The following is an 11462-nucleotide window of genomic DNA, read 5'->3' as shown; positions in this document are numbered from 1 at the left end:
AACAGAGAGGATGTAACTTTTCTAAACTTTGCTACTGGTCCTGGTCCCAGTCTTTATTCTGTTGGACCTGGTCCTGGTCCTGGTCCTGGTCCTGGTCCATTTTCTCCTAGACTTGGTAGTTTTAGAGTTGCCAGTGTTAATCCATCCACCATACTGCAGAAGCTCAATCGCAGAAAGATATTTGAACTAGCATTTGAGTGAAAATGTCTCATTTTACTAAACCCACTGAAAAAGGATCTGTCAGCAAAGTAAAGCTACTTGTTTTGAGAAAACACATCTTAAATCTAAGACCGTTTTCACTTCAAGATAAACGTCTCTTAAATTAAGTGTAAAAATCTGCTAATAGAAAAAGTGAAAATGGTCTTTTTCTTCAAACGAGTCCCTTCATCTTGCTGAAAGATACTTTTTCAGTGGATTAAGTAAAATGAGACATTTTGAGTGAAAAACTCGGTAAGATTTGGAGGCTTTGCAGATGAAGATGGATTAAAGCTGCTGTAGGCAGGATTTTGCTAGTCAATGCTAATTTTTCTGTGTTTTCTTTGGATTAAATGTTAGAGTATCCATTGATAATCCTTTAGGAGTGTAGCATAACTGCTCTACCGCGAGGGCGCAGCGTCTCCATCTGTCTCTGTTCTGAGCTGAAAAGTTATCTCGACCGCTCCCGGTATCAAATCGCCATCTTAGATGGGTCAAATCGCCATCTTGCTTAGGTAACCCTAAGCAAGATGGCGGAGATGCCGAATCCTGCCTACAGCAGCTTTAAGAGAGGCGTCCATGTGGACCGAGCGGGGAAGACATGATGGATTTTCTTTAACTTTAACAAACAAAACCGACGATGGCTGTTCTGCTCTCCTCATTTTTCGGTGCTCTGAATCAGTACATACTCACTCTTTCATTTCATTCATTCAGTCAGCAGGAGGCTGTCGTTCGCTCCTGGACCGCCAGGTCCGACCAGGACCCTCACCTGGTACGCGTTCCTGATGTTGAGCGGCTGTCCCGTGGCGGCCACGTGACCCACGATGCCCTTGTTCCACTCCAGCCTGATGCAGCTGCTGGACGACTCCTCCAGCGTGGAGCCTTCGGCCACGTCGAACAGCCGGCTGACCAGGAACTTCCTGTTGGAGCTGTCCTCGCCCACCTGAAGCACGACAGAAGGCTGAAGCTATGAAGCCTCACTAAGACACTTTTCTGTATGTAAAGAAAAAAACCCACGAATGGGGTTATGTTGGTATTTTAACAGAAACGGGACACGGAACACGATGTTCCGCTCAGAACACGCCTGTGATTTCTGAAGAGATTACAGAGAAGCCTTTGAACGGTCGCTGGGTCTGCAGTTCACACACAGTGCAGTGTGTAGATAGACATCTACACACTCCCGTCGTAAAAGCTAAAAAAAAAAAACAAAAGGTCAGGAACACTCAGGAGCCGCGCTGCGAACGTCGTCCCGGTGAAACGCAGCATTCAGATGAGGGTTTTGTGAGAATCAGGCCCTGTTCAGAAGCAATCTGGAATCGCCGCCATCCCTACCAGAAACAGCGAGTAGCGGTCGGCGGCGATCAGCTCGTTGATGTGAAGGAAGATCTTGTGGCAGAGCGCCGTCACGTCCAGATGACTGGACACGTCCTTCACCAGCTCCAGGAGCCTGGCACAGCGATCGCCCCCGCCGCCGCCGCCGCCGCCCCCCTCGCCCATCAGCGAGCCCCGCAGGGGGACCGCCTCCCGGTCGGCGTCGCTCAGGAAGGTCAGGGAGCCCTCGGAGTCCTTGACCACGATGGGCCGCAGGGGACGGTCGAACTCCGACGCCGAGATCTTGCGGGTGGGGGTGCCGGGCGCCGGGCTGGGGACCGAGGCCGGGGAAGGGCAGCGGCCGTCCAGGACGCCGAGGGCGGGCGGGAGGACGGCGGATGACGAGGGGGGGCCCGGCTCTGCGGAGGACTGGTTGGCCCGCTGCGGTAGAGGATTGTCTTTAGAGGCGGACGGCTGGATGGTGTGGACTCGCTCAGCGAACCAGGCGTTGACCATCTCCCTGTGGGGACAGGAGGACAGACAGTAAGACATGTCCCCACATTCTGCTAAAACACAACCTCTTCTTAGGAACCTGCAGCAGCGGTCAGTTCCACTAAACCAACAGGATGAGAAGATGAAAGAAGACGTTCTAGAATCTCAGAAGCTCCAGAAAACTGCCTTCATTCCTTCATTTTGAAGGCTCCTGCTTTTATATATGGGTGTGGCTGGGTGCGGGGGCCAACCAGAGGTGATGGAGGGGGCTGCAGCTCCTTCTAGCATCTGTCTGGGTGGACTCTAAGATGCCTGGAACTACAGAACCACCTATGGATGCAGACTCAAGTCCCTCTGACCGGCAGCATCCTGTCGCCTCCTGGTCTGAACCCAAGTGGGAAACGGTTCAGGTTCTTCGCGGTCATACCGGCGAGGCAGACTTCAGCTGAGATAACGCTTGGAAAAAGAAGTCTGAACAACACAGACACACAAATACCGGTCGATCAAAGATACGGTCCACCTGAAGACCATCGAACCAGGAGTCTGGCTGGTCAGACTTCAATCAAACCCATATTTACATGAGAACGGTGGATTGTTACGGCGACTGTCCACTCTAAAGCTACCAAATCGAGGAGAATATGGACTGGAACCAGGACCAGGACCAGGATCAGGATCACGATCAGGCCTGAGACCAGGACCAGGGCCAGGGCCAGGACTGGGACCGGGACCGGGACCGGGACCAGGACCAGGAGCAGATTGTCTGCCATCTTTGAAAAAGTTCTGTAATGTTTGTGTGAACCGACCCCCAGAAAAAGCCACTAAAGTTTGGGGTTTTCACTGTAAAACATTGCGGGTTCAAGACTTCAGCGCTGGGCGTGAACCGGGTCGGACCGGCAGCATTCGCTCCTCCACTGAAGGACAACATGAACAAAGCAAACACGCTCCATGTCTGACGAGCATCTGAAGCGTCCATTCTTCTCTGAACCCAAATCCTCTGAGATTCCCGTCGAGCGCCGGGCGACAGGAAGTTAAAACAGACGCCATCTGTCTCCGCTGGACATCTGTCCAACAACAGGCTCAGGACCGCAGAGATCTAAAGCAGTTTTTGTTTGGATTTTTTTTCAGGAAGCCACAAAAATCTGATTTACAAGTTTCTGTTTTGTTGCCAAACAGCAGCGCGATTACACACTGCGTTGGAAAACAACGTCTATTCAGAGTGTTCTAATATTAGCTCCCCTCAGCCACCGCGAGCGGCTCATTATGCGCCGAGTGGAGCTGCGGCAACAAAAGCCCTGCGAGCACTTAGAGGGATGTTGTCCAACCGTTTGTCATTTATCTTTTAACAGGCAGGAGAAGAGAGGCCTGTTCACACTGTCGCTTCATGTTCCTGATCCGCTGTGAAACCAGACGGCTGCCCTGGACTTCTGTCAAACTGTGGGGCAACGAGCCGCCGTCTGAAACAGCCTGGCAGCGCAGTGTGCAGTGGACGGACAGACGTGACGGTGCAAGCAGGGAACGCAGATCAGCAACGATAAATAACCTAACTATGGATGAAAAAGGTGATTCTGAATTCTGGTTTTAAAGCTCAAGTAATAACATGTTAACCATTCCAAGATGGCCGCCCAGAGCGGGCATTGGACTGGAACCCAGACGATTCCTTTAAAGGAGCTTTAATGAAACGAGTAGCTGGATGGAAACATGAAAATTCAGACCTATTTAAAGCTTTAGTGGCCAAGATAACTGGGAAAGAAATAAACAGGAAGTAGAGTTTGTTTACTTCCTGTAGACGTAAATGTGTCACTTCCTCCTCCCGTCCAATCAGAGCGCTTCACAAGAAGAATCTTGCGACAGATCTTGAGATGAATTAAATAAAGGAGAATAAAACAGTTTTCCATTTAAAGCTTAATTCAGAATCAACAAATACTTTAATTCTGAATTATTTAATCCAGAATAATTGATTCTGGATTAAAATCGCCACGTGACCACGGCCAGGTTCAGCTGGAGAGCAGCTCAGTGACAGTACGACCACACTTCTGAGCTGAATCATGTTTTGGTACCAGAGGAAGCCTCACATGTTCAGGCCGGCGGTCGCCCTCGCCCGGGTTTCCTTCCACGCCGTTTAAACATTAACGCCTCTCAGTTGAAAATTAACACTTTTTTCAAGCTAAACTTTGAAACTTCGGCGGCGAGCTGCATCCGGCGGCGGGTCGGAGACGGAGAGAGATAAGGGGAGGCGGAGGAATGATGGCCCCCCCGTCCGGAGCCAGTGTTTATACAGCGAGACCGCCGTGACGGCAGACGGGACCAGAGTAAACACCGGCGTGATAACGGCGTCCGGCGCCGTGATGGAGAGAGCTCAGCCGCTCGCTGCAGAACGCCAGAACGTAACCTTTTAATGGCTTTAATGAGCTGATTGGAGGAAGCGTGTGTGTGTGTGTGTGTTTGTCTGTGTGTGTGTGTGTTGGACTGGATGCTGAACGTCTCTAATCAACACGTTTAATCAGATGTTGGAGGGCGTCTTCGCTCCCTCAAGGCACCAAACATGTGACTAAATGTCCAAACATGAAGCGGAGGAGCTGCAGCTCAGGCTGACACACATCAAACACCACGAAAACACTCCAACCAGATGCAGCAGGAGCCGGGAAACCGCTACGAGTCGGTGTCTCTCCGCCGCCGACAGAACCAATCAGAACGAGACCCGATCAATACCTCAGAACGGCAGCAGGGCCCAGGAGTGCCAGGATGAGACACTGAACACGATGAGTCGGGCGGATCAGAGGGTCTGAAACCACTGACTGGATCAAAAACCCACCAAACAAGGATCAGTTCACTTTACAGGATGTTTAAGAGTCAAGAGGTTCTAATGACAGGTAGAGATGACCTTTAACCCCTACCCGGAGGAAGAGGAGCGCTCCTCATCCTCACTGAGATCCAGTCACAGCAGTTTCAGAATAAAAGACAGTTTAATGAAGACATCCTCTGAACGAAGCGTCAAACAGCCGGTAAGATGAACGAGACGGAAAACTGAAGACGAACAGATAAATCCAGGTTCCTGATGAGGACAGCCTCCTGGTGTGGACTGGACCCACACTCAGACCGGCTGACCCGGTCAGTTAGTTAGTTAGTTAGTTATTTAGTTAGTTAGTTGGTTAGTTGAGCTCCTCTGGGTTTTGAAGTCTGATGGATTAATAAACTGGGTTCAGGTCTTCGGACTGGGTTTCTGTTGGATTGTTTCTCTTTGCAGGTTTTGATTCTCGCTGTTTTTTTTAGACTTGCTTCCATTTCACTCAGTCTGACTGATGATTGGATCGACTGGATCGATTGGACCAGGTTTCAGATTCCCATGAGCCTTTAAAGTGGTTCACTGGGTAAAGGTTCTCTGGGTCGGTTTTGGACGACTTTCTGACTGTTTCTGGCTCTTTGGTGGTTTTGCTGTTCTGAATTGGTTCCTGGTGTTCTGAGGTTCTCCAGGATCCACGTCTCGCTTGACGCTTCATTTCAGTCTGATTTACGGACCAGACTCAGTCCTTGCTGGCCCTGATTATTGACTCCTCACTTTGGTCTGGTTCCTGGTCGTTCTTTCAGTTCTCAGACTGCTGGGACTTGGTTCCTGATAGACCGCTTTCACACGCTTCCAGACATCGCCAGTGTTTTTCACACGTGATGCATGACGAGCCAGACCGGGCCGGGCTGTGCTGGACCGGGCCGGGCCGGGCCGGGCCAGAAGCTCTCAGGCTGCAGCAGGAGGAAGCCCCTCAGCTCCTCGGGCCGGAATAAGGATCACCAAGGACCATTTCAACAGTGAGCGCCGGGAATTAAAGGGAACCGCCAGCAGCTGTAAAAGTTAATGATTACAACCAGTTACTGATTAGCAGCAGGTCTGGACCAGCTGAGCTAGACCACCTGAGACCGGCTGGACCAGCTGAGCTAGACCACCTGAGACCGGCTGGACCAGCTGAGCTAGACCACCTGAGACCGGCTGGACCACCTGACATGGACCAGCTGAGACCGGCCGGATCAGCTGACCTGGACCAGCTGACATGGACCAGCTGAGACCGGCTGGACCAGCTGAGCTCGACCACCTGAGACCGGCTGGACCACCTGACATGGACCAGCTGAGACCGGCCGGATCAGCTGACCTGGACCAGCTGACATGGACCAGCTGAGACCGGCTGGACCAGCTGAGCTCGACCACCTGAGACCGGCTGGACCACCTGACATGGACCAGCTGAGACCGGCCGGATCAGCTGACCTGGACCAGCTGACATGGACCAGCTGAGACCGGCCGGATCAGCTGACCTGGACCAGCTGACATGGACCAGCTGAATCGGGCTGAACCAACGGACCTGGACCAGTTGACCTATGCTGGAACAGCTGAGCTGGATCCCCTGACCTGGACCACTTCAGCTACACCATCTGAGACAGGCTGGGTCACTTGACATAGACCACCTGAGCCAAACTAGACCAGCTGACCTGGACCACCTGAACCACTTTGGACCACCTGAGCCTGGCTAGATCCCCTGTGCTGAACCGCCTGCCCTGGACCTGGACCTGGACCGGGACCAGGACCTCAGGTCCCCCTGACAGACTGGCTCTGAGGCGCAGTGATTCCTCTGGAGCCATCGGGACCAACAAAAGGCTTTAACAGGGTCCGGATCCGCAGCGCGCGCTCCAGAACCTGACAGTTTATTTGAAAAGTACCCCCCCCCCCTCCCCTCCCCGGACCGGTTCTGCTCCCGGTGGAGCCTACCTGGACGCCTTCTTGACAAAGTAGGAGTGAGAGAAGTCCCGGTGGTCGTCCAGCCACGCTTCCATCCGCTCCCGGTCCTCCATGGCGGCGCAGCGAGCGGAGCGGAGCGCCGGGAACCGACCTACATCTGGACCCGGGACCGGAGAGCGCGCGCCGAGGAGCACGGGGAGCGGAGGGAGAGGACCGGGAGGAGCGGGAGGAGGAGGAGAAAGGAGGAGGAGAAAGGAGGAGCGCGGAAGATGAGCTGCGCTCCGGTCCGCGCGTCGCTCTGCTGGTGCGCGCGACGCGTAAAACCAGTCTGAGCTCCCGACAGAGAGAGAGAGAGGGAGAGAGGGAGGGAGGGAGGGAGGGAGAGAGAGAGAGAGAGAGAGAGAGAGAGGAGGAGAGAGAGAGAGGGAGAGAGAGAGAGGGAGAGAGAGAGGGAGAGAGAGAGAGAGAGGGAGAGGGAGGGAGAGAGAGAGGACTCCTCTTTCTGAGCAGCTTGTTCAGTGAATCAGTTTTACTCTAAAAAGTGAAGATGATTCAGGAAAGTTGACCAAACGTCCAGTTTTTCTATGTAATTTAACTATTTGAGGTTAAAGATAATTATTTTATCAGTTAGTGATTGATGCACAGTAACGCAGTTACATAAGAGAAAACAGAGAAACTCTTCAGCCTCCGTTAAGTTAGGAGGTTGTTCAGATTGTTCAGCTATTTGTGTAGAAATATTTTGAGTTTCCTCTCAGAGACAAACTGGGCTGTTGTTCGTATAGAAGTTTTTTTTAATCTTAATTTATTGTTTGATTTATAAGAAAGGATTTTTTTTACCTTAAGGTATTTTATATTTAAGGTGTTAATATTTAAAGCATATGACAAACTGCTGTCACTGTTGGTTTTAATGACCAAATCCATCCCTGTGTGTCATGTCTCATATCATAATTCATGTTTTGCCAAAGAAAAATGCTAAATGTTTATTTCCTCAGACGTCCGCTGTGTGCCGCCTCTCGTCGCCTTCTCTCTGGAGTCATCACCTCATAATAAACTTTCCTCTAACTGCTAGAGGGAGGTACAGATGGGGTCAGAAATGAAAAGCCATTGTGGAGCAGAACAGTGGAGGGTGTTCATCCTGTGCTCAGCACTGCCCCCTACAGTGAATCAGAGGTATTTTTACATATCTGGATGAATACCAGATTCACCTGAGTTCCACTCTGTTCTCCAGCATCAAGCCGTGTGTCGGAGCCAGAGTGGGGCCCAGGGGGCGGTCGCCCCAGGGCCCACAAGGTCATAGGGCCCCGTTTCATGTGATGTGTTCACATTTAACCGGAAATAAATTATTATAATAAAATGTGCAGTGTGTGAGAAGGTATATGCTAAGGCTGCACGACTGATCGATTTTGAATCATAATCGACTTTTTGGATTAAGACGATGTTAAAAACGCTGAAATTGTACATGAACGATTTTGGCTTTTTGGTGCCTCTGAGCCACCGTACTTTCTCGTCCTGTCCCATGGTGTCATGACGGAAGTGCGCGTCTGCCTTCGCTCAGCGTCTGGTAACTAACAACAACAAGCATGGCTACTGCCGGAGGAGTTAGATTTGCTGAGGGAAGTGAAGTTTCAGGCTGTGTTCATACCGACTTGGGCATCCAGATCGACCTCTGACCTCCTCCTCGAAGCGGCACCAGCTCAACCCAAAGATGGGTCGACCCAACGTGAAAAAGGTGTTCACACTGTGGCTCCCGACTTTTTCGTTTACAAAAAGTGACTTTATTCATTTTATTTTTTGTTTGAAGTAAGAACAGGGACCTGGAGTGTGTTAAGATGAGGTGCTCTTAATCCCAGGGGATTCTTGTGCTTATTTGCAACAGAATTAAGTTGACTGGCATTAAGGAGGCATATTTGAGATTGATTGTTCACTTTGGATTTTATAATTGAGAGTTTTGAACTATTCAATCAGTAACGTGACTGTAACTTTTGGACTTGGGGTTTGTTGAATCTAAACAGAGAAAATAAGGTTCAATAGAAGACAGTCAAAGTACTTTATTCATTTTATTTATTTATTTATTTATTTATTTTACAAAAAGTCATAATCGTAATCGAAAAATCGGGTTTCAGAGAAAATAATCGGGATTTTATTTGTAGGCAAAATCGTGCAGCCCAAGTATACTATATGATTGTGGGCTCCAATTTGCCAATTCTTACATTACGACTGTCCATGAATGCATCAGAGCTGTAAGCCAGCGCTGATTGGCTGTGCCGCACGAACCAGTTTTTTCTTTTGCACTTGATCTGAACTCTTTGGAGGGAAGTTAAACAGTATGCTAAACACTCTGCTAGCCGCTAGCGGTACTACCCAAAACCTAACATCGGAGCCACTGGTGAGTCAGTGAAACCTTCAGAAATATTATCTTTATCAGAATGCTGTGGTCTTAAACACCTGCCTATCTGAATGTGTCTTGTGTTGCTCTCAACTATAAGAGACCGCCGAGTCTATTTTTTTTTCCTAATATACGTGAATTCTAAAAGACATAGCTGTGTCTATATCTATCTGAACAAGCTGTGTAATGTTAGACCAGCTGTGTTCATTTTATATTTAAGCTGTGTCAAAGATGGTACAGATTTAGCCCGTGACTTTTTATCTGAGCTTTCAGCACCATGGACAGCGGACGCTCTGAGATTGACACCTGTCAGGCTGCATTTGTGTGTGTGTGCGTATGTGTATTTGTTCTTCAGAACAACTTTGTGAACTGGTTTGTGACTTTTTTCTGCTTTCTGAGGCCTAGAGGTTTGCTTGGCTCAATAAAAGTGAGCATTAGTGTGTTGTTTGATGGTAGGATGAGGGATTGTTTGAATGGTAAAATTACTATCATAAGGGCCCGTGGAGAATGCTCCGCCCCCTCTGTACTGAGACCCACGCTCCGCCCCTGATCAAGCCTCACATCACCGAGACAGACACTGGACTCTGGACCAGTGGAGACCGGTTCCCTGGAGTCAAAGAACTGGAAGCTTCAGCGGATCCTGTCATGCTCCAGACTCTGTGGGACAGTTTGGAGACGGTTCTGTACATAGCAGTGACTGCAGACTGAGTCTAGGCTGGATGAATGAATGAATGAATGAATGAATGAAAACACTTCCTGGATCCATGTGGAGAAGAGCCTTCAGAGCTCTTTCAGGTCTTGTAGTGTGATTACACCCCGGATCAAACACAGGCTCCTCTGAACTGCTGCTTTCAGATTTGACCCCAGAAACCCCAAAACGCAGCAGATCCTCCATTTTCCTGCGACCTCTGACAGCAGAACGCCATTCGGCCCCAGAACTGCTCTCAGGAGCTCCTCTGTTACTCCAGAAGCATGTGGATTGTTGTAAATCCACAGAGCGGCGCTCGGCGGGTCTGAGCTCGGTGCTGGAGTCGCCGTCCGGCCGCCGCTCGTCACATTATCATCCCCGGGGAATAAACAAAGAGGCTTTTTATTCACTCTGTGCCGTGATGTTTGGTTTACACAGCACACAGACCTTTCAGCCCAGCATCGCCAGTAATTAATTCCCCTGGAAGAAGCAGGCGGCTCCGGTTTCTCTTTATCAGGCAAAGCAAACATCATCCGAGGCTCTCAGCCGATCCTGTTCCAGCACCGAGAACCCACCAGGACTCCCAGACCAGGAACAGCTCCAGAGCCCCCACTCCCTGCAGGACCCCAGAGGTTTGGTATTAAGCATCTGATTCATGATAATCTGAATCAGGATCATCTGAATCAGGATCATCTGGTTCAGGATCATCTGGTTCAGGATCATCTGAATCAGGATCATCTGGTTCAGGATCATCTGGTTCAGGATCATCTGGTTCAGGATCATCCTGAAGTTCTCTGGAGGAGCCCAGTCTGTTATTGACAAAGTCTAATGGTTTTCAGCGCCTCTGCTCTCCAGCGACCCCCCAGCTGGACGCCCGGCCCCCGCTGCTGGTGTCGTCTTACCAGCAGATGGCCAGCGCCGGGGGCTGGGGGGGCATCATCCCAACCACCCCCACCGACTGCCCCCACGGCACAGAGAGGCAACGGGAGACGCTTTAATGTCCTGTTTGTCCCGATGGTCCAGAGGAGGGAGGTGGTCCACGGGGGAGGGGGGTGATGGGGGAGGGGGCACAGCGTCTGGGAATCCAGAGCGGACCGCTGTAGCATCAAACCAAGCAAGTCAAATCAATTACATTTTAAAATGTGACAGAAAAGCCTGAAATTGTCATTGAAGCATAAGACCTCCTCCATTGTTGTGTCTCAACTGTTTTCTGTGAAAGTCTTGGAAAAACTTCACAAAGTGTTTGAATTCACGCTGAAATCTGCACATTTCAGGGAGCCGCTGGACAGACGCTCGTCAGCTGACGAAGAAAAGTTTTAAGAAAGTCCTGAACAAAGTGACACTGAGTCAGGGACTCAGAGCCAGTGGACGGACGATGCAGTGCTAAACACTGGGTCCACCACCACAGAAGAAGAGTCAGAAGAGGCTGTGGAGGGACTGAAGCTGCCTGAACATCTCCCAGTGACAGACAGACGTCCTCTGCCAGATCAGACTCTGAAACCAGAACCAGCGTCTAGAGATGTTACGACTCTGGACCCCCAACCTCAGCTTGACCCCCACCTCGACATTCTCTAATGACCAAGCTCCGTCCACCACGGCTCTGGACAGAACTTTCAGTCCCGTCAACAACAACAGCAATGGCAGCGTGGGCCGGTCGGGACGTGCTGCGC

The 11462-nt window shown here is 50.5% G+C and overlaps 1 protein-coding gene across 3 annotated transcripts in view; it reads right to left on the bottom strand.

Moving 5' to 3' along the window:
• pde5ab (phosphodiesterase 5A, cGMP-specific, b) overlaps positions 1–7032 on the bottom strand; it is a 37084-nt gene extending 30052 nt beyond the window's left edge. For all 3 annotated transcript variants that reach the window (XM_030087616.1, XM_030087608.1, XM_030087621.1), the window contains exons 1-3: positions 6749–7032; positions 1528–2026; positions 965–1138 (exon numbers count right to left, since the gene is read on the bottom strand). In XM_030087616.1, the coding sequence (XP_029943476.1) occupies positions 965–1138; positions 1528–2026; positions 6749–6831 (756 nt within the window). In that variant the 5' untranslated portion in view covers positions 6832–7032. The remainder of the gene's footprint in view (positions 1–964; positions 1139–1527; positions 2027–6748) is intronic.
• Positions 7033–11462: the final 4430 nt, after the last annotated feature.

This window comes from Salarias fasciatus, chromosome 3 (assembly GCF_902148845.1).
Source record: "Salarias fasciatus chromosome 3, fSalaFa1.1, whole genome shotgun sequence".
In the NCBI taxonomy this organism is placed as follows: domain Eukaryota; kingdom Metazoa; phylum Chordata; class Actinopteri; order Blenniiformes; family Blenniidae; genus Salarias; species Salarias fasciatus.
Note: the sequence above shows the minus strand (reverse complement) of the source record. Positions and strands in the feature narration are given on the sequence as shown.